The following is a 24,256-nucleotide window of genomic DNA, read 5'->3' on the forward strand; positions in this document are numbered from 1 at the left end:
CCTTGTAATCTTGTTCGTACACAGTGACTCAAAATAATGACTAGAGAATACTTGGGCTGTTTTTTTAAGCTTAATTTTTATTTAAATTCCAGCAACTTGTACATAAATATTTACAATTCAACTGCTGTTTTTCACATATTGTTTAAAATATAATTAACAAGGGGGAAAACTACAGTAAAAGGGAGAAACGGACCAAATGTCCTTATTACAGAAGTATGAGAACATACTTCCGTAGATAAGAACAGATACAGTAAGAGGGGAAAACCCCATATCAACAAAGTAGGGATGAAGAAAGAAGAATGGCAAGTTATGTTGGGTTGGGAATATATTATGTATGATTCAAGGTATGTACCACTTCCCTGTATTAGTACAGTAACAACAGGGCTCCATCTTCTGATAAATACACTGCCCTGCCCAAAAAAAAAAAAGTCACGCACTCTAATATTTGGCTGGACCACCTTTATATTTGATTACAGCATGCATTCACTGTGGCATTGTTTCGATAAACTTATGCAATGTCACAACATTCATTTCAGTCCAGAGATGTATTAATTTTTCATCGAGCTCTTGTGTTAATGATGGGAGAGTCGAACCACATTCCAGAGATTCTCAGTGGGGTTAAGGTCGGGACTCTGGTGGCCAATTCATGTGTGAAAACGATTCCTTATGCTTTCTGAACCACTCTTTTTGACAGTCTGAGCCCTAATTTTATGCCCATGCCATCAGGGAAGAAAAAAAAATCCATTAATGTGATAACCTGGTCATTCAGGTTGTCAGCTGACTGTTTTATTGCCCTATAATGTCGCTGAGTCTCGACCTGTTCAACTGAAGGAACCACAGATCATAACACTGCCTCCAGAGGCTTGTACAGTGGTCACTATGCATGATGGATTCATTGCTTCATGTGTGTCCCTTCTTACCCTGACACAGCCATCACTCAGGAATAGGCTAAATCTGGACTTATCAAACCACATGACCTTTTTCCATTGCTCCAGAGGCTCTTTATACTCCCTAGCAAATTGAAGCCTTTTCTCCTGATTAGTCTCACTAGCAAGTGGTTGTCTTGTGGCCACACAGCTGTTTAGTCCCAATCCTGCGAGTTCTCATCACATGGTGAGTGTGGAAATGCTCTTAATTTCACTATTAAACAAAGCCGTGAGTTCTGCTGTCAATTTTTTATTTATTTATTTTTATTTTAAACAATTCAACTTCACTAAGCGGGCGGCGCGGTGGTGTAGTGTTTAGCGCTGTCGCCTCACAGCAAGAAGGTCCTGGGTTCAAGCCCAGCGGCCGACGAAGGCCTTTCTGTGTGGAGTTTGCATGCTGTCCCCGTGTCCGTATGGGTTTCCTCCGGGTGCTCCGGTTTCCCCCACAGTCCAAAGACATGCAGGTTAGGTTAACTGGTGGCTCTAAATTGACCGTAGGTGTGAATGAGAGTGTGAATGGTTGTTTGTGTCTATGTATCAGCCCTGCGATGACCTGGTGACTTGTCCAGGGTGTACCCCGCCTTTCGCCCGTAGTCAGCTGGGATAGGCTCCAGCTTGCCCGCGACCCTGTCGAACAGGATAAGTGACTACAGATGATGGATGGATGGAACTTCACTAAGCATTTAAGTGATCTCTGATCATGGTCAGTCAGGATCTTTTTCCAACCACATTTTTTTTCCATGAAATTGATGGTTCACCACTATCATTCTAGGTTTTAATAATGCATTGGACAGTTCCTAACCCAGTTCCAGTCATTTCGGTAATCTCCTTAGTTTTCTTTGCTTGATGCAGGCCAGTAATTTGACCCTTCTGAAACCCAGTAGCATCTTTTCCATGAGCATGGGATACATCTTCTGACATGTTTGTTAAAGAAATGAGAAGCTACTCACTGCATCAGCTAAGGTTAAAAAAATTGTTGCCAGCTGTAACACAATCACTGCAGTAATTATCCAATCAAAGGCTCTTATGTGTTGTTGCTTATTTAAATCCAGATGGAGACTTTTTGTTTTTTTTGACCGTGCAGTATGTTTTTTTTTTTTTAAATAGTCTTAAGGAGTATGTTCTCTGTTCCATCTTGTAGATTGCCCATACTTTCTCAGTCCATATATGGTATGTTGGTGGGTCAGGTTTTAACCACTTAAGTATGAGGCATTTAATTGCTGTTAATAATATTTGTAGAAGATATTTTTTGCTGTCCCTTCAAGTTCCAATGGTATTAACCCCAATAATGCAACCCTTGAGTCTTTTGTAATATTTTGGTGAAATATCTCAAGTGCCTCAAAAATCTCTTTCCAAAATGTACCTAATCTGCGACATGACCAAAATATGTGGGTATGGTTTTCAATGTGTGTACCACATTTTCTCCAACATGTATTTGAATATGTTGGACCCATTTTTGCCACCATTTCTGGTGTTGGAAGGAATCTCATTATTACCTTCCGTTTGAATTCCCTCCATGTATTTGAGTTGGTTACTACATGTGCTCCACTACATATTTCTTCCCATTTGTCTTGCGGTATTTCTGTATTAATTTCAGTTTCCCATCTCCTTTTTATCTGTAGTGTATTGTTTGAAGTTATGGCTAGAAATATCTGGTAGAAGTGACCTTATAACTTTCTCGCCTCCATTTCCTGTATGGATTTTAATCAGATAAGCTTCAGTTGGATGGGGCTCCAAAACTTTTTCCACTCTTTATGCTTGGTTAGAAATTCCTTAATTGTAAATATCGTAAGTTGTCTGTCTTGGGAAGCGTGAATTCCTCCTTTAACTATATGAACCATCCTTTTGGTGTTGGTATAATTTTCGAACTCCATGTTCAGCCCAATTTTTAAAACCTGCATTGGTGCGTGAGGGAATGAAATCCTTCATAAATCTGATAGTGCAGAAATTGCTTTAGACAATCCAAATGATGATTTTTGTTTTCCTCCAAATTTTTAATGTGACCCTTGTCCATTCACCCATTTGAATTTCCCTTACGGAGGTGTTTATGAAAGGTAGAATCTGGAGGGGTCATGTGCAGACTTTTTTCTATATTGAGCCGTTGCATCCATAATAGTAAAGGTTTTAACTGTGCAGCTCAGAAATGGTATGTCAGATTTGGAAGTTTGAGTCCTCCAAGTGGCTAAGAAAGCTGCAGTGTTTTTAGTCTGATTCTTGCATGACACCCTTGCCATATAAATTTTGCACTAAGCCTGTCCAGTTTATCAAATTTGATAAAATTGATATTTTTTTCAGGATATCAATTGGGAGCATCTGAAAAGGATATAGGAGTTTGGGCAGTACGTTCATGTGTATACTTTCAATACAGCCCAACAGAGACAGGGGAAGTGTTGGCTGTCAGTCCAGATCCTTAGTAATATTTTGGATTATACTTTTGCTTCATATAAATTATCTAGCAATGAGAGTGTTGGTAAGCTGAGATATTTGATGCCATCTTTTGGCCATTTGAACCCACTCTGAAATTTGATCAAAAAAATTTTTTTTTCTGTTTCCAAGATGGCGGCGCGTACACACGCAGCAGCTCCTCTCCGTTCCAACAGAACGGTGTTTTCGTGTTTGTGTTTTAAAACAGTGTGTATCTGTTCGTCTTTGTCGCGTCCATCAGTCTTAAGGCGCACATACTCCCGTGAATTTCTGCTTGACATCCGCAGAACTATATTCAGGGATATAAATCCAGCAGACGCGGAAGTGCTGTGCGACTACGGTTTGCTCCGGAGGCCTGCTCAACCACCGACCCCCACTCCTGCATCCAGCCCACAGTGGAAGCACCACAGGCGGAACATGCGGAAGCAGAAGAGGGGCAAGCATGGAGGTATCCGGGCTAGGCTAGCGGCTAGCCCTCACCGGCCGGCTATCCCTACCATCACTCTGGCCAACGTACGCTCGCTGGACAACAAGCTGGATTATGTCCACCTACTCCGCTCATCATCTTAGTCTGTGAGTGAGTGTTGTGTCCTTGTGTTTGTGGAAACATGTCTTAACGACAGTGTCCCAGACTGTGCCATTCAGCTAGCCTGGCTAACATGCTACCGGTCAGACAGAGCGCTAGTTGGGGGGGGGAGGACCCGTGGCGGAGGACCCGTGGCGGAGGACTGTGTTTACATCAGTGATGCCTGGTGCCATGATGCTGTTGTGGTCTGCAAACACTGCTCACCACTGGTGGAGTTTATAATTATTAAGTGCCGGCTATTCTACCTGCCGAGGGAATTTACAGCCATATTGTTGGTAGCAACATACATCCCTCCTGGCTCCAATAACAACAGAAGTGAAGCACTGAATGAACTCTATCAGCACATCAGTGAGCAGCAGACAACCCACCCAGATGCTTTCCTCATCCTGGCTGGGGATTTCAACCATGCAAACCCCAAGAGCGTGTTTCCAAAACTCTATGGACATATCAGCTTTCCCACACGTGGAAACAATACTCTGGATGATGTTTACACCATGCATAAAGGCGCCTACAAAGCCCTCCCCCTCCCCCACATTGGGGCCTCGGATCACTCCGTTGTTATGCTAATGCCAGCACACAGGCCACTGGTTAAAGTCACCAAACTGGCTACAAAGCAGGTACGTGTGAGACCAGAGGGGTCCTCAGAGGCACTCCAGGACTGTTTTTCCACCACTGACTGGAGCATGTTCAGACAGGCGGTCACCTACAACAACACTACAGATCTCCAGGAGTACACGGAGACCGTCACTGCCTACATGAGGAAGTGCATGGACGACGTTGGAGTCACCAGAACCATCTCCATTCGGGCCAATCAGAAGCCATGGCTGACAGGGGAAGTCCACAGGCTCCTGAGGGCTTGGAATGCTGCCTTCAGAGCTGGGGTGGGCCTGAGGACAGCAAGGGCCAACCTGTCACGAGGCATCAGGGTGGCCAAGAGACAGTATTCCAGGAACATTGCTGACTACAACGACAGCAGAGACACCAGGAACCTGTGGCGGGGGATTCAGACCATCACGGACTACAAGCCCTCGCCGCAGACCTGTGATAACTCCACCACTCTGCTGAATCAGTTGAACGACGACTTCGCTCGCTTTGAGGCAGACAACAGCACCACGGCACAGAAGACCCCACCACCTCCCGGCGACCAGGTGTTGACGCTGTCCCCAGACAGCGTGAGGAGAGCTCTCAGGACGAGAAATGCACGGAAAGCCTCGGGTCCTGATGACATTCCTGGTCGTGTACTGAGAGACTGTGCAGAGGAGCTCATAGATGTCTTTACAGACATCTTCAACATCTCGTTGAGTCAGGCTGTTGTCCCCACGTGCCTCAAAGCCACCACCATCATCCCGGTCCCGAAGAAGCCGTCTCCCTCCTGCTTCAATGACTACCACCCGGTCGCACTCACTCCCATCCTCATGAAGTGCTTTGAGCGGCTAGTCATGCGGCATATCAAGTCTGCCCTCCCCCCGGCCCTGGACCCTTTCCAGTTTGCATCAGTCCAACCGTTCGACCGATGATGCCATCTCCACTGCCCTCCACTCAGCCCTCACCCACCTGGAGACAAAAGACTCGTACGTCAGAATGCTTTTCATAGACTTTAGCTCAGCATTCAACACAATCATTCCTCAGCAGCTCATTCATAAACTGGACCAGCTGGGACTCAACACCTCCCTGTGCAACTGGCTGCTGGACTTCCTGACAGGGAGACCACAGGCTGTATGGGCTGGCAGCAACTCCTCCAGCACCATCACATTGAACATGGGGACCCCCCAAGGATGTGTGCTGAGCCCCCTCCTTTTCACTCTGCTGACCCACGACTGCACACAAACATCCAGCTCCAACCTCTTCATTAAGTTTGCGGACGACATGACTGTGGTGGGTCTCATCAACAATGGCGATATGAGAATCTACAGGAGTGAGGTGAGCCGCTTGGGCATGTGGTGCAAGGACAACAATCTCCGCCTGAACGTGGAGAAGACGAAGGAGATTGTTGTGGACTTCAGGAGAGCGCACACCCAGCATGCTCCACTAAGTTTCAACGGTGCTGCAGTGGAGAGGGTGAGCAGCACCAAGTTTCTGGGTGTGCACATCTCTGAAGACCTGTCCTGGAGCAACAACGCCGCATCACTGGCCAAAAAAGCCCAACAGTGTCTGTACTTCCTCCGCAAACTGAGGAGAGCAAGAACCCCGGCCCCCATCATGCACACATTCTACAGAGGCACCATCGAGAACATCCTGGCCAGCTGCATCACCGTGTGGTACGGCGCCTGCACCGTGTCCTGCTGCAAGACTCTGCAGTGCATCATGAGAGCAGCTGAGAGGATCATTGGTGTCTCTCTCCCTTCTCTTATGGAAATCTATAACTCCCGCCTCACCCGCAAAGCCATCAGGATTGCAGGTGACCCCACCCACCCATCTCACAGCCTCTTCAGCCTGCTGCCGTCAGGGAGAAGACTGTGGAGTCTCCGGGCCAAAACCAGCAGGCTCAAGGACAGTTTCTTTCACCAGGTGGTCAGGAGGCTCAACTCCCTCCCTGTTCTGCTCCTCCTGTGCCCCCTGCCACAGATTCTGCCCGCACACCCCCCTGCCCCTCTTCAGCACTTGACATCATGCCACCCTCACAGCCCCCCCCCCCCCAAACACGCGCGCACATACTCTCAACATTCATTTGCACACTGAACTCAGGGACTGCACATTTCACTTTACCTCGCTCATTTGCACTATTCCGCACTACCTCATCTTAACAGGTATTAGTTTATTGTTTATACTGGTTATTTCATGTTTACCTGCTATACCTCAAGTGCCCTTGACTCTTTGTCCTTTCGCTCCAATTTTTTATATATATATATATATATATATATATATATATATATATATATATATACACGTGTGTGTGTGTGTGTGTGTGTGTGTGTATATGAGTGTTTAGTCTATGTCTATTTCTTATCTAGAGTGTTTGTTTATATTGTTTATTTCAATTATTCTATTTTTTATTTATTGCATTGCCTGTTTGCACCGTGGGTCAGAGAGGACTGAAATTTCATTTGTGCTGTATGTCGAGCATGTATAGCATATTTGACAAAGTTGACTTGACTTGAGTTGATCTCTTATGGGATTTCACTACCTATGTCCATAGCCATTGTTTTGTCCATATTTACTTTATAACCTGAAAAGTACCCAAATGTGGAGATAAAATCCTTTAAGTGTGGAATTGTTGTTGCAGGTTCCACTAGATATAAAAGAGTACATCATCAGCATACAATGATGATGATTTATTTTGTTCCTGGTTTATTTTATGCTATTGTCCTTTTATATTATTGTCATCTCCAATAAGTTGTGCAAGTGGTTCAATACTTATAATAAACAGGAGGGGCAACAGAGAGCAGCCATGTCTGCATCCTCATTCAAGAGCAAATCGATCTGATAAAAAACACTTTTTTAATGGCAGATTGTGGATTAGACTATAGTGTTTGTATCCACTTTATGAAATCTGGGCCGAATTGCTTTAATGTTTGACTTGGGTATTTTGAAGATACTTGATCAAAGGCATTTTGGTCATCGAGAAATATCATTGCTTTCTCCTTCTTCACTTTTGAAAGCCATTAAATTTTAGTAATCTTCTGATATTGTCTCCATAATATCCTTCCTGTAATGCTCCCAAGTCTGGTCATGGTGAATGTGTGATAATTTTGACGTGTCTTGCTAGAACAGCTGTCAGTATACGCAAGTCTGTAGTTAACAGTGATATAGGCCTATATGATTGACATTTGGTGGGGTCCTCATTGGGCTAATTTTTGAGGCTGATTAGAGCCTCTTGACGATTGAAAACGGTGTCCGGATTTTTATGCCGGTTTTAAATGATTACCTTCCCAGAATATCCTGTGGTGTGGGGTTTGTAAAATCCAGTGTTAACTCACAACATGTACAGTATTCACAACTGAACCAAATATCTCCTCTATTTACAGTAATAAGCTTTTCAGGCGACTTTTATTTTTAGTGTTTAGCTGATAAGCTAAACTCGTTATGTCATCAGGACAAAATCACCTGTGATTGCTATGGACAAAAAGTGACAAAATTCTTTTGTCAGTCTTTGACTTTTTTCGTGTGCCAAAGACCATCACAAACCTGCTCAGGAAGTACTTCCAAGATTTGCAATTGTGTATTACAACAGAATAGTAATACAGTATTATTAAACAGTATTACATAAGATCACGGCAATGATTGGAAGTGGGACTAATGGCAGGGTGCACCATCTCCCCACTAGCTTTCATCATGGCAATGGAAGTGATCATTCAAGCCCTGAAATGGATTGTAGGAGGAGAGCATTCGCTGTCTGGAGAGCAGCTACCTCCAATTCATGCCTACATGGATGACATCACCACCCTGACCTCAACCGTCACATGTACTAAGCGTCTGCTGGAAAAGCTGCATGCCAGTAAAACACAGACAAGGATGAAGTTGAAACCCAGCAAATCCAGGAGCATATCCATCGTCAGAGGAAAGCTCATGGACCAGAGGTTCCACATAGACGAAACACCAATTCTGATGGTGTCAGAAATGCCAGTCAAGAGCCTAGGGCGGTGGTACAATGCGAGTTTTAAAGACTCTTATCAGAGTGACCACCTAAGGGAAGAAGCCATTAAAGGCCTTGCTAGTATAGACAAGACATCACTTCCTGGTAAGTTGACACTGTGGCGCTTGCAGTTCAGATTGCTCTCCCATCTGATTTGGCCTTTAACGGTCTATGAGGTCCCCATCTCCAAAATCGAGAAGCTGGAGAGGACGGTTAGTTCATTCATCAAGAAGTGGCTAAGTCTCCCGTGGTGTCTTAATAGTATCAGCTTGTATGGACATGGTGCTCTGGAGTTGCCTGTCTTAAGCCTCACGGAGGAGTACAAATGCAACAAAGTATGGCTGGCTATGACTCTGACAGAGTCTCAAAATGTTACAATATGAGCGGCTGCTCCCAGACAGACAACGGGGAGGAAGTGGACCCCATCTAACACTGTACAGCTAGCAGTACTATGTGTTCTCAGGCATAGAGACATTGTGGGACAGGTGCAACAAGGAAAAGGTGGGTTTGGGTTAGGGACAAATCGATCCACATGGCAGAGGGCAACATGTACCCAGAAAAGAAAGCTGGTGGTTGTGGAGGTTCAGTAGCAAGAGGAAGCAGAGAAACATGCAAGGGCAGTCTTACAGTCCAAACAGGGTCAGTGGACTAGCTGGGAAAATCTGGAGCATCAGAAGCTCACCTGGAAGAATCTGTGGGAGATTGAAGGAAGCTGAATTAGCTTCATCGTCAGAGCTACCTACAATGCTTTTCCCACACCCATGAATTTGCATCAGTGGGTCAGAGAAGATCCATTATGTTCTGTCTGCCAAACCCCAGCAATGGCATATCCTCACTGGTTGCAAAACCAGTTTGTCCCAAGGCTGCTACACCTGGAGGCACAACAAGGTTTTACAACAACTGGCAGTTACCCTGGAAGAAAGATCTACCACCAATATCCTCCTTCCCCGATTACTGGATTTGCAATCACCATCCCTTCCATAAGAGCAGGACAGTCTCCAGAGAAGCCCACCTGTCCATCCATCCATTATCTCTAGCCACTTATCCTGTGCAGAGTTGCGGGCAATCTGGAGCCTATCCCAATTGACTATGGCAAGAGGCGGGGTACACCCTGGACAAGTCACCAGGTCATCGCAGGGCTGACACAGACACAAACAACCATTCACATTCACACCTATGGTCAATTTGGAGTCACCAGTTAGCCTAACCTACATGTCTTTGGACTGTGGAGGAAACTGGAGCACCCGGAGGAAACCCACGCAGACACGGGGAGAACATGCAAACTCCACACAGAAAGGCCCCCGTCGGCCGCTGGGCTCGAACCTAGAACTTTCTTGCTGTGAGGCAACAGTGCTAACCACTACACCACCGTGCCGGCCCTCCAGAGAAACTGTCTACAAGAAAAGAATCGACTCCTGGACACTGCCTGGGACTGGAAGATGCAGGTTGATCTAAATCAGAAGTGCAGTTTTCAGTTAGGAATTATCACATCCAGGCTTAGGCTGGATCCGATTTTGTGGTTAACCTTGCAAAAGTTATTGTTCATTGTGGAGTTAACTGTGTCATGGGAGGCAGCAGCTGATGAAGCGTATGAACGAAAAATTGTGAGGTATGCAGATATAACAACGGAGGCAGAACAATGCAGCTGGCGTACCCAGGTGTTTCTGGTAGGTGTAGGGGGTTGATAGCCATTTCGGTCAACTAGGCTTCTGAAAGGGATGGGAGTATGAGGGCAGGCCTTCTGATAAGTTGTCAAATCATTATCAGACGCTGCTGAGTGAAGCAGCAATTGGATTTGACTGAAGAGAAAGGATCCCCTCTGGGCTGCAAAATGACAGGCAAGGGGTAAAAGTGGAGGGGAGTGCACCTGGGATGCCAGCTGTTGCTGTTGAGCCCTGTGGAGGTGTCATGGGCCCATCAACAAAACACCGATGAAGCAGGGTGCCCACCTGATGACCCCAATGAAGTAATTATTCCATCCCCATTCAAGACATCAAGAAAGTGCCAAATATTGCGATTGTAATATTAAGTCCCGTGAGCTTGACTGACTGCTACAGTTGAGATAATTGTGCTAAACTGTTACAGTGCCTTGCAAAAGTATTCATCCCCCTTGGTGTTTGTCCTGTTTAGTTGCATTACAAGCTGGAATTAAAATGGATTTTTTTTGGGGGGTTGGCACCATTTGATTTACATAACATGCCTACCACTTTAAAGGTGAAAAGTTTTTTTTTTAAAATTGTAACACAATAATTAAGATGAAAAACCATAAATCTGGAGTGTGCATAGATATTCACCCCCCTGTCAATACTTTTATAGAGCCACCTTTTGCTACAATTACAGCTGCAAGTCTCTTGGAGTATGTCTCTATTAGCTTAGCACATCTAGCCACTGGGATTTTTGCCCATTCCTCAAGGCAAAACTGCTCCAACTCCTTCAAGTTAGATGGGTTGTGTTGGTGTACAGCAGGGGTGCCCACAATATTTTGATTCGCGAGCTACTTTTAAAATGACCATGTTAATATGATCTACTCGGACTAGGTTGTTACCACTACTAGGCCTACTATGACTACTAGTAAGGCCAATTTATGCTGACAACCCAGTCCTCGCAGACGGTGTCGCAGACAGTGTCTGCGTAGCCCCCCCACCTTCGCAGACGCTCTGCGCGCACCTCCCAAAAATTGTGAGCACCGTAGAAGCCTCGCAGACAGCGCCGCAGACAAGAGGGCTCTGATTGGTCCACTCTACCCGCTGTACACGCACTTCCGCTTCCCTACTTTCCCGGTTTGTTTTGTTTTCGCGACCGGCATTTTTAAAAACACGAGGGAAGATGGAGCAGCATGAAGAGCGGTTGATTGAGGAAGTACGTACATCTATACGATTCCAGTTCTAGTCATTATAAAAAAAAAAAAAGTTCTAGTCATTATAAGTAACCGGAGGATAAACACTCCACTAACCACACCCACCAACTACTCCTAGCGACTTCGTGCCCCCTTGCGTTGTGCCGGTGAATAACATCGCGCACGCCTATTACTCCCCGCTCAACGATAAATTACAACTGTCTGCGAAAAGCTATCTGCGAAAGCCTTGTCGCAAGAGCATGCAGAGGTCTGTACTGCTACTACTACTACTACTACTACTAATAATAATAATAATAACAATAATGACACTTGTTTTGATTTATAAACATTCATATGCAATTTGTTTAATAATATGCAAACATGCATACAAAAAGGTGACTGAAATTTACATTCAAATTATGTTAAATGCATAAGCTTTGTACTCCTAAACGTATTTTTGTTCAAATCACTGTTAACTTTTATAAACCGCAAACTACTAATAAGTAAACATGAAACAAGCCCACTGTAAAAAAAAAAAAAAAAAAGGGCTATGTTTAGAAAAAAAAGTTAAATGCATCCAGACAGGCATTGTAAACCCCAAAACATTTTTGTTCACATCAGTTGACTTTTGTATAGCCTGCTAGACAGAGATTTGACATTTACAACAATTTTATATAAAAACATTTTTCCTTCTTTTATATATATATATATATATATATATATATATATATATATATATTTTTTTTTTTTTAACCGTGGAACTTAGCAACAGCACAACATTAATACATAGCATACTGATGTAGGCCCTAAATCAGATCTTAATCCGATGATGATCGGCACTGGAGGGAGTCAGAGAGGGCTGCATAGTCCGGACAGTAGCTGCTGGTAGCGAGCCTCAAGCAGGCCTCGAGATGATCGTCGGACATACTGGAGCGGTATTTAGACTTAATGATCTTCATATGCGAAAAGGCCGACTCGCACAAATAAGTGGAGCCGAACAATGCGGTTAAGGAGGTGGCACATTGCCGCATGTTCGGGTACTTCGCCTCCGTGAGTAAATTCCAAAACGGCCCATGCGCCCTGGACTTCAACTCGATGTCAGACTGCAGCATCAGCGTCTCGTCTTGCACGGCAGACGTGTTCAGCTGAAACAGTGTCGCAACTTTTGAGGCGAGGGAATCCACCTCAGTATCTTCCCCGAATGGGTGGCTCATGAATGTAGCTAGTGGCTCGAGCAAAGCAAAGTCTTGGAATCGCTTCTCAAACTCTGACTGGAGAATTTCAATCTGCTCAGTGTAGCGCACACTGTTAAGTTGCGCAAACGCCCTCCCTTGCATCTCCAGCTCCGAGGCGAGGTTTCGGAAGTTTCCTAAATCACGGCGCTGCATCTTTGAAACCAGCAGTTTCATTTTACTGGTTGTCATGGTAACCTAATGTAACATTTTTTTTGATGCAGCGCTTGGCTGACATTTCGCTTCAGGGAAAAAGCGAATTTGTTTACATGTAAAAATGACCACGACGTTTTTTTTTTATTTCATAACAAATATATTAATATTTACATATCAATCATGAGATCTACCATCCCTGCCTTCGAGATCGACCGGTCGATCGCGATCGACGTAGTGGGCACCCAGGGTGTACAGCAATCATCAAGTTGTGCCACAGATTCTCAGTTGGATTGAGGTCTGGGCTTTGACTAGGTCATTCCAAGACATTTAAATATTTCCCTTTAAACCACTCCAGTTTAGCTTTAGCAGTATGTTTAGGGTCATTGTCCTGCTAGACCGTGAACCTTTGTCCCAGTCTCAAACCTCTGGCTGACTCAAACAGGTTTTCCTCCAGAATTGCACTGCATTTAGTGCCATCTATCTTTCCGTCAGTCCTGACCAGCTTTCCTGTCCCTGCAGATGAAAAAGATCCCCACAGCATGATGCTGCCACCACCGTGCTTCACTGTAGGAATGGTGTTCTCAGGGTGTTGGGTTTGTGTCACACATGGCATTTCCCATGATGGCCAAAAATTTCAATTTTTGTCTCATTTGACCAGAGAATCTTCTTCCATGTGTTTGAGGAGTCTGCCACATGCTGTTGGGCAAACTCCAAACGTGATTTTTTTTTTTTAAGCAATGACTTTTTTCTGGTCACTCTTCTATAAAGCCCCGCTCTGTGGCGTGTATGGCATAAAGTGGTCCTATGGACAGATACTCCCATCTCCACTGTGGATCTTTGCAGCTCCCTCAGCATTATCGTTGGTGTCTTTGTTGCATCTCTGATTAATGCCGTCCTTGCCCGGTCTGTGAGTTTTGGTGGGCGGCCTTCTCTTGTCAGGTTTGTAGTGGTGCTATATTCTTTCCATTTTGCTATAATTGATTTAATGGTGCTCCCTGGGATAGTCAAAGTTTGGAATATTTTTTTATGACCCAACCCTGATCCTTCTCCACAACTCTGTCTCTGACCTGTTTGGAGTGCTCCTTGGTTTTCATGTTCATACATGTCAACCCCTCACGGCTCTCACCTGTACTCCCTGGTAAAGAAATCCATAATTTCCATACCAAATCCATAGTAATATTTCATGCATAATAAAAATGTATCAGATCTTACCTAATATATGCACTGGTTTATTTCTGTACATCCATATGTACTGTTAACACTCAATTAAACAACAGTCAGTGTTTTCTTAACCCTATATCAGTTCAACAAAATTTAGTGTCTCTTCCCACATAATCCAATAATTTGGGGTTCACTTGGCACATTGTTCAGCAATGTTCCTGACTGTATGAACATGTTGCACTTCTACCCAAGCATAAGTCACTGTTCATCTTGGTCTGCAGGAGTGCAGTTAGAGTATCTGCATTCATGTTCTTTCTGCAGTCAGTGTGGATCTTCCTGACCTGGGAGAACACCCTCTCTCAATCTTTGCTAGATCACTATCTGGAAGTAGTGTAGGGACAAGTTCCGTGAAATGGTCTGCGACGGACATCGGGAGGTTGTGTTGAGCAATGAAATTGCAAAATGCCACTTCTGATTTTAAGATGGTGTCAGATACAACCTTTGTTGGCTTTTGCGTGAAGAAATTAATTGACGGCTGTCTCTTTTTCTGGTTTGCATTCTTCACATGCATTTGAGATTTCATGTGTTCCCTCACGTCGTAAATTCCAGAGGCAAACGCTTTCATGTCTCTACAACAAATTGTGCAGTTGACATACTCAGCACCTATTTTGGACGCGATAATTATTCCATTGAATGTTTCTGTCCATTCGGGAAGAAAGCGACCTCCAGTTTTAGATGTTTTGAGTTTTTTCTTTGGTGGTGCTGACATCTTGACCTCTTGACCTGTCTATTGTTACGCTGCATGTGCTGTTATTTCCCGCTCGGTGTGCAGGAAAATCACAATTGCGCATGCTCAGACATTCGGAATGGCTTGTTGGTACTAGCGGAAGTACCGGTTGAGTAATTCTAAATGTAGAAAATGGCGGCTCCCATGCATTTTCGTATTTCATGCCGATTTTTTTGATGGTAATAAATCAAAATAATTTTAAGGTGAAAATGTAGAAAAATCTGTAGTTGAATACCACTACTCCCATACCATTTTTAAAATGCCCAAATCCGTAGGGGTTGACATGTATGCATGTTGCTTGCTTAGTAGTGTTGCAGAGTCAGGATCCTTCCAGAACAGGTTGATTTATACAGACATGATGTGACAGATCATGTGACACTTTGCACACAGATGGAACTTAATCAACTAATTATGTGACTCATCTCATTATCTCTAGCCGCTTTATCCTTCTACAGGGTCGCAGGCAAGCTGGAGCCTATCCCAGCTGACTACAGGCGAAAGGCGGGGTACACCCTGGACAAGTCGCCAGGTCATCACAGGGCTGACACATAGACACAGACAACCATTCACACTCACATTCACACCTACGGTCAATTTAGAGTCACCAGTTAACCTAACCTGCATGTCTTTGGACTGTGGGGGAAACCGGAGCACCCGGAGGAAACCCACGCGGACACGGGGAGAACATGCAAACTCCGCACAGAAAGGCCCTCGCCGGCCCCGGGGCTCGAACCCGGACCTTCTTGCTGTGAGGCGACAGCGCTAACCACTACACCACCGTGCCGCCTAATTATGTGACTTATGAAGTGAATTGGTTGGACCAGCTCTTACTGTATTTAGGGATTTCATATGAAAGGGGGTGAATACTTATGCACACTCCAGATTTCTGTTTTTTCATCCTATTGTTTGTGTCACAATAAAAAAACAACGTGCACCTTTTAAAGTGGTAGGCATGTTGTGTAAATCAAATGGTGCTAACCCCCAAAAGTCCATTTTAATTCCAGCTTGTAATGCAACAAAACAGGACAAACACCAAGGGGGATGAATACTTTTGCAAGGCACTGTAACTTAGCCCATGTTAACTTGTCACAAAGTCCTCTGTCTTGAAGACTCTCCTGTGGTGGAAATCTTACTGACTCTTCCAAAGTGCTGACACTGGAGACTCCATCCATCCATCCATCCATCCATCCATCCATCCATCCATCCATCCATCCATACATACATTCATACATACATAGCTGCTTATCCTATTCTACAGGGTCACAGGCAAGCTGGAGCCTATCCCAGCTGACTATGGGCGAAAGGCGGGGTACACCCTGGACAAGTCGCCAGGTCATCAGAGGGCTGACACTAGAGGTCTACGCGGGACAGAATTTTCAGTCCCACTCCTGCCCGCTCCCGCATTGTGCAGTCCCGCTCCCGCAAAGAATTATGATTTTCAGTCCCGCTCCTGCCCGCGCCTGCCATATTTTGTCCCGCTCCCGCCCGCAAATCCCGCATGATGCAGACGTTCGCGTTATTTCTCACGAAAGTTCTTGTCATTGGCTTGGGGAATTAAACATGCTGAGCTTAGCTGAACTCTCCACTGACCGATCCTTCACCTAGCGCATGTAGCGAGGGTGCGCGTTGCCAGGCGGCATGCGCAGCTGAGGCTTTACAGAGATACCCAACACACCTACCAAAATCTACAGTGGATATTAAGAATATTGTACATTGCACATAGCTTATATGTCACTCCTCACATTTACATTCTAGGAAACACAAGTAGGCCTATAAGAAATTAATATAATTTAAAGACACAGCGTGATGGTGCCCCGCCCCCTACTTTGAGTGGATTTGAGCATAAATATCTACAGCTCACGTTCACGTTTGTTATTATTTACCTTGTTTCTGAATTCGGAATGTTGAAATGGCAACATGTAGGCCTAATAATAATAATTATTTAAGTAGGCTAATCATTTAAGTATGCGCTCTCCCGTGGTGCGTCTCCTATGAATAATTGGTGTGAAAGGAGAGATGGATCGCACTCTTGAACTTCTTTTAGTTACATTTCTTTTCAGTTGTTTTTAGCAGCAGAAAGAGACAAACGTTTCGGCTGTTGCCTTCGTCAGTGTCTCTAATAATAATAATAATAATAATAATAATAAACAATAAAAAAGACAGGCGAGCACGTAATTCCAAGTGGAAATTTGGTATATTTATTGTTCAGCCATACAAAACATTAGGCCAACCCAGTTTACATTTGTAAAGCATTTCTAACTAGAATATCCTATAGAATACCCTATAAGCATAGCATATATAAATGCTATAACAAAACACAGTCCTAGCCTACGAACAGTGTTGACAGTAGGCTATGCATCGTCAAAAACAACAACAAAAAATCGACAGTATAGGCTACTGTAGCCATTATAGGGCTATGGTTGCACATTTCTAAAACTATTTGGGCTTGAGCCTCCGTGCAAGTGTTAAACTCAATATAACATAGCTGACCTTGTTTGAATATGAATAAGAAAAACGAGAAAAAACGTCAGTAGGCTATAGCATGTCTAACTGAAATAACGGTAGGTTTAATCAAACGCAGGTAAACGAAACAACTAGGCCTATTGCTTAGGCTACCGGGTTCTTTGAACAGCCATGGAGAAACAGCAAATTGTTCAGTGAGTGCGTTTACATGCACATAGAGAAAATCGAATTTCTGCCGTTGCTCGACTGAAATCGAAGTTCTAAATGCCATGGATACACCTTAGCTCGGCTGAAATTGAACCGAACTTGATTTCTCGTAATCGAGCTACGTGACCTAGATTATGCGATTTTTGCCGAGCTACTTAGTGCATGTATACCCTATCGAGCTACGGAGTCGAGCTACTTACTTCACCACTGCCCCTTCCGGAAGTGACGAGTGACGAGACCACAAGCGGGAAACACGACAGCCTCGGTCGGCATGACAACAGTAGTAGCGAGCAGCAGAAGAGGTCAGGAGGAACAAACGAAGAAGAGAAAATGGCGAGCGGAAACGTGCACTTCTGGAGCAATGAGGAGACAGAGTTCATGCTCATTCAGCTTAAGGAGTTGAATATATTAAAATTCATGGACGGGAGAAAAACGCGCAATGGAGAACACGGAACTGATAACTTTGTTTATACTCTTGAATAGCTCTTCTTCATGATGACAACCGGAAGTGTACCAACACGATGGGGCGTGTAGCACCACCTGTGGCTCGGGTGCACAATGTACCTCACACAATAGCTCGATTTCCTTGTGTGCATGTAGGATTGGATTTCTCTGGCACCCCTGCTGGGACCCTTAGCTCGATTACCGACAGCAGCTCGATTTGGATGTGCATGTAAACGTACTGACTGTTGAGGGCTTCAACATACTGCGCCTTTCCTCCAGTATGCGACCACATATGCTGAACGCGCGCTCGGATGGTGCGCTGGGACCTGGAATGGGCCAGTACATGCCGTGCCAGTTTGGCAAGTGTGGAGAAAGTCATAGCAGTGCTTTTTCCACCACAGCAGGATATCTTTAGATTGGTGTGATTCGGATCCAATGAGTTTCACTTTCAGATAATCATCAATCTCGGAGTCTAAAGACTTCGATTCAGCACCCGTAGCACCGACATCCTCCCATTCCTCAAAGTCACGAAAAGTGACCTTTTTAGGTGAAGGTGGCTCCGCGCTTTCATCAGTTTGGACATCAAACCCCAACTCCTCGGTCATCTCTTTCACAGCTTCCGTCACGTATTGTCTTTCATTTGCATTGATCATCCTAAGATGACGCAGTTTTGGAGTAAGGAAAGTTGCTACTTTATACAGCATGTCAATTCCGTTTGGGACAAGGTGACTTGGTGACAGCAGTGCGTCTAGGCATTGCTCACACGCAGATGCGATGACACTGAGTAGGAGGTCAGCCTTGGCCACTTCACAATGCTCCCTTAACTTCACGGACCATGGCAGAACAAGCGCAGCACTTAATGCCGTATTGTCAGACTCCAGGTCATTCATTGTGTCTTTGAAGGGTTTGAGAAACGCCACCAGGGATGCAAGGATCTGTTTATTGATGCAGCTTATTTTGTCATATTGGTTATTTTCAAGTAGAACCGTTGTGACCTCGTCATACTGCTGTGAGATAGAATCCAGCATGTCCACAGTCGAATTCCATCTCGTCTCCACTGACTGTTTGAGAGACTTCGTCAGCTTGACTTGCAGGCCGGAATGTTTAAAATAGCTGACCAGCTTCTTCGCATCGCTGATCAGCTGACCTGCTTCAGGGACTTTGCTCATCACAGTAGGAGACAGGGCATGCGAGAGAACTGAATTCAGTACATGGGCACTGCAGTTTAGCCTTGTGAATCCTCGTAAGGAGGCTACCATATTCGCTCCTCTATCTGTCACAAACACAATCTTTTTTTTTCCCCAAGACTGAACATTCGATTCCGAAGGCTCTTAAATTCTGAAATAATAAAGCACGGATATTTTCTCCTGTCTTTGAGGTTCCTTCATCAAATGGGGCAGAAAATAGCACTCTAGACTGTAAGTTGTAGTCTGAATTGATGTAATGCAGGCTGGCTGAGAGGAAAGAGGTTTTGCGATATGTTTCAGTCCAGACATCCGTTGTCACAGCACACCTGCATTTCCCAATCTTCTCGTTTATGTCATCAACAACAACTCTTCTAAATTTGAGTGCCCTTTCATCTACATGACGTGACACAGTTGTTGGATGGGGCAGAATATCTCGCACATCGAATTTGCCTGTTGTGGCTGCCGTGTCAACTAAGTGTTGGGCTAACTTAACTAATCCCCGACCAGCGATGCTGTCATACGGGCGGAGGTCCGCAGCAACAAAATCAACGCATTTCTCCATGGTCTTTGCCTTCAACGCATCTGTCACTTTTGCGTTGTTCCCTCTGAACTCCAACAATTGTTGTCCTTTTAAGACAGTACATACGTGGCGATTCAGGCCTGATGTACCTGATTTATGGCCGTTGTATGTCAGAACCTTTTGGCACTTATCACAACTGATTTCCCTCTGCGTCGTACACGAGCGGGAACGATTTCCAAATGTCCGATTTCAGGACTCTTGACTTTTTAACGGTAAATGTACCTCTTTTTAAAGCAGCACTTACTTTTGAAGCACTGTGAGCTTCACTAGAGGAGCTCTGCTCTTCTGCCATGATTGGAGATCTCAAACACGGAAGAGCGGAAAGGAATCGGAAACGTACGCGAGATTAGACCACATCCGCAAATTTAGGCATCTTAAAATGTTTTTATTAATGCCAAATAAAATATCCAGCACAAATTATATATGATAGACATAAATTAATAATTTATAAATTTTATTTTAAACACGTTTTTAGTTAGCGGGACTGCAGCTTATCACCGCTCCCGCCCGCATTGTGCACTCCTCCGCCCGCATTGTGCACTCCTCCTCCCGCCCGCGCCCGCAATGAGCTTTCAAAATTTGTCCCGCACCGCACTGCTTTGCGTCGGGTCCCGCGGGACTCCCACGGGAGTGCAGGGCTCTAGCTGACACAGAGACACACAACCATTCACATTCACACCTACGGTCAATTTAGAGTCACCAATTAGCCTAACCTGCATGTCTTTGGACTGTGGGGGAAACCGGAGCACCCGGAGGAAACCCACGCGGACACGGGGAGAACATGCAAACTCCACACAGAAAGTCCCTCGTCGGCCACTGGGCTCGAACCCAGACCTTCTTGCTGTGAGGCGACAGTGCTAACCACTACACCACCGTGCCGCCCTGACTCCTTCCATAAAGGTTAAATAATGTGTTAAATCTTCTTAGAGACAGTGTCACTACATCAACGATTATTATACATACAGGACACTTTTTCGATGGAATAAAAACATATATTCTGTTCCCTTCTAGTGGGTTTCATTCATTTGGTTTAACAGCATGCAATATTGTTAGCATATCGCTTATCCTCAGTGTATTACGTCACTCTGCCCAATGGAGAGTGACCGTTGAATATGGTTTACGATATTGCATGGTTGTCAAGACAACGTGACGTCACATGTCGGAGACGTAAAACTTCCGCGCTAGCGAGCGACTGTGACAATTTGTAAACAAACATGGCCGCCAGGTTTGCTTCGTTAAATCCGGAAGATTTTTGTGAGAATTTTGAAAGAGAAAGACGTGCTGACCACCTCAAAGGAATGTGTATGTATAATAATAATAATAATAATAACAACATTGGCTGGCTTTTTTTGTGATGGATATATTCCATTCAGCTAGCATGATATTGAACAAGTCTTTGACTCATTCAATATCATGCTAGCTGAATGGAATATATCCGATATACCACTCAGCGTCAGCCAATATTATTTAATTATATGCTTTTCTTTGTTAAATAACAGTTTTTTCCATTTGTTTAGATTATGTATATTGTCTGCCATGGTGGTGTAGTGGTTAGCGCTGCCGCCTCACAGCAAGAAGGTCCTGGGTTCGAGCCCCGTGGCCGGCGAGGGCCTTTCTGTGTGGAGTTTGCATGTTCTCCCCGTGTCCGTGTGGGTTTCCTCTGGGTGCTCCGGTTTCCCCCACAGTCCAAAGACATGCAGGTTAGGTTAACTGGTGACTCTAAATTGACCGTAGGTGTGAGTGTGAATGGTTGTCTGTCTCTATGTGTCAGCCCTGTGATGACCTGGCGACTTGTCCAGGGTGTACCCCGCCTTTCGCCTGTAGTCAGCTGGGATAGGCTCCAGCTTGCCTGCGACCCTGTAGAACAGGATAAAGCGGCTAGAGATAATGAGATGAGATATTGTCTGCCATATAACAGACCATTTGATCCATGTGACTGAGCTGTTACTATAGAAACAATAACATAGTAGAACGTTTGAATTTGCATAAATTGTTTGAATTGTAGCCAGCACTTTCATCAACACCGTGTTTATAAGTAGCTTTATCATTTTGGAACACAAGTCCGTTTGCTTTTTATGAATCATGCACGTTTTAGAGTGGACTGTATTGCTTCCTGTGTGTGTAGCGTGTAAAGCCAACTCGCTCCGTAGTCATTGCGTAAGATAGGTTAGCTGGAACTTATCAAGATAAATCTGGTGGGCATAATCGTTCGAGCTTCCTGACCCTTATAAGCAGTGATTTTGCAGTTTTACAGTTCACTTTGTTCTCATTAATTGTGGGTGGCTCCTTGCAGATATAATGACACTCGATCTACGGGTCCACTAATCCAGTTTTTCTTCACAGGGGCGGGAACAAGCAGAAGGAGAACCTGATTGCAAGAGAGCAGCTGAAGTAGAAACAGAAGAAAGGCACAGGTAAAAACACATCCTGTTTTTGCACAAAACACACTCCAGTCAGTTCCATCAATGCAGGTCGTCAGTGTCAAGTTCTGCTTCCAACACCAGGTTTTCAGTTCCGAGTCCCATCACACTCTGTGCTGTGCACGAGAAAATGATTTGCCCATTACCAGGCTGCGTCCAGTGTTTACTTGAGCTAGTGCTCTGGGTCGCCAGTTTCTCTCAGCTCTATTTCAGGCAAGGCTTTCGGTGGATATTTTCCATTGTTTATACTCATTGTTTACACTGGATAGAACCTTGGTCTTCTCTCTCGAGAGTTAAGGTACTGTTTAGAGTCTCTTCAGTATTCCTGTTTCCAGCGTTTGCCTGTGAAAGAATTAATCCTGCATAGTCAGTGTGTGATCGAGGCGTTTGCGAAAATAAACGGTGTTTTGTCGCAACTGAATCGTGGCAGGAAAAACCACAAGCCGTCCTATCGGCGTTCATAATGGAGGTGTTCTCTCAGCTGGAAAGTTTAAAGGAGTGTCTCATGTGACTAAGCATGCATCATTAAAATTGCAACGGAGCTCCGATTGCCAAACAATAGTCGCACAGACAGGTGAAGAGCACCTCCCAGCTTATTCCTCCCGTCTGCTTTGTTTTCTAAATACTGCACCACTGCCCCAGTAGAACGCAGATGTAAGCGGAGCAGTTGGGACATCTTTATTTGTAGGTTTAAGTTTGTTATTCATTCTGTTTCTATGGAATTAAACGATCATAATGAGCTATAGCCGTAAAATAACAGGTTGACCGGCATTGATTACTGCAGCACTTCTGAATTAGTTTTTTGTTCTCTGGTTGCTTTAGTTCTTGTATAAAATTCAGTGAAATGAGAAGAGCATTTGGCAAACGGCGAGAAAGTGTGAAAAACATTTGATGTGGATATGAAATTTCCAGGCGGCACGGTGGTGTAGTGGTTAGCGCTGTCGCCTCACAGCAAGAAGGTCCGGGTTCGAGCCCCGTGGCTGGCGAGGGCCTTTCTGTGCAGAGTTTGCATGTTCTCCCCATGTCCATGTGGGTGTGAATGGTTGTCTGTGTCTATGTGTCAGCCCTGTGATGACCTGGCGACTTGTCCAGGGTGTACCCCGCCTTTCCCCGTAGTCAGCTGGGATAGGCTCCAGCTTGCCTGCGACCCTGTAGAACAGGAAAAAGCGGCTAGAGATAATGAGATGAGATGATTACTTTTATTTGCAGAACTTGCTCAGTGTATTGACTTTCTCTCTCTCTCCCTCTCTCTCCAAATACAGGCGTGATATTCAATCAATAAACACACAGCTAATGATGTCAGTAATTAACCGGCTCAAGTTTTCAACATTTCCTAATTTTCTCTGCGTATACGCGTGCCTTCGAATTGATATTGATTTATGAGTTAGAATTGTTCTTCCTTGCTTAGATACATCATTGTCTGAAAACATCACATTAACCCTATGATGCTGGACTTGTAGGACACTGTGTATAGAACAGAATCCTACTGTTCTTCTCAACTCAGAAATTCAGTCAGTACGTTTACATGCACATCTAAATCGAGCTGCTGTCGGTAATCGAGCTAAGGGTCCCAGCAGGGGTGCCAGAGAAATCCAATCCTACATGCACACAAGGAAATCGAGCTATTGTGTGAGGTACATTGTGCACCTGAGCCACAGGTGGCGCTACACGCCCCATCGTGTTGGTACACTTCCGGTTGTCGTCATGAAGAAGAGCTATTCAAGAGTATAAACAAAGTTATCAGTTCCGTGTTCTCCATTGCGCGTTTTTCTCCCGTCCATGAATTTTAATATATTCAACTCCTTAAGCTGAATGAGCATGAACTCTGTCTCCTCATTGCTCCAGAAGTGAACGTTTCTGCTCGCCATTTTCTCTTCTTCGTTTGTTCCTCCTGACCTCTTATGCTGCTCGCTACTACTGTTGTCATGCCGACCGAGGCTGTCGTGTTTCCCGCTTGTGGTCTCGTCACTCGTCACTTCCGGAAGGGGCAGTGCTGAAGTAAGTAGCTCGACTACGTAGCTCGATAGGGTTTACATGCACTAAGTAGCTCTGCTACAATCGCATAATCTTGGTCACGTAGCTCGATTACGAGAAATCAAGTTCGGTTCAATTTCAGCCTAGCTAAGGTGTTTCCATAGCCTAGTAAACTAGACCCAACCGCCTAGCGGCCAAAAATATTTTTTGCCTAGCGAGTGGGTCTAGCCTCGCACCATATAAACAAAAACACCCCGGGCATCAAATCGTGCCCGCCAATCACAACGCAAGGTTTTTGTT

At 44.7% G+C, this 24,256-nt stretch overlaps 1 protein-coding gene across 1 annotated transcript in view; it reads left to right on the forward strand.

Moving 5' to 3' along the window:
* ccdc12 (coiled-coil domain containing 12) overlaps window positions 1-24,256 on the forward strand; it is a 59,023-nt gene that overhangs the window by 19,903 nt on the left and 14,864 nt on the right. The window contains exon 2 of the mRNA XM_060921759.1: window positions 21,906-21,976. Within this exon, the coding sequence (XP_060777742.1) occupies window positions 21,906-21,976 (71 nt within the window). The remainder of the gene's footprint in view (window positions 1-21,905; window positions 21,977-24,256) is intronic.

This window comes from Neoarius graeffei, chromosome 5 (assembly GCF_027579695.1).
Source record: "Neoarius graeffei isolate fNeoGra1 chromosome 5, fNeoGra1.pri, whole genome shotgun sequence".
Taxonomy (NCBI): Eukaryota; Metazoa; Chordata; class Actinopteri; order Siluriformes; family Ariidae; genus Neoarius; species Neoarius graeffei.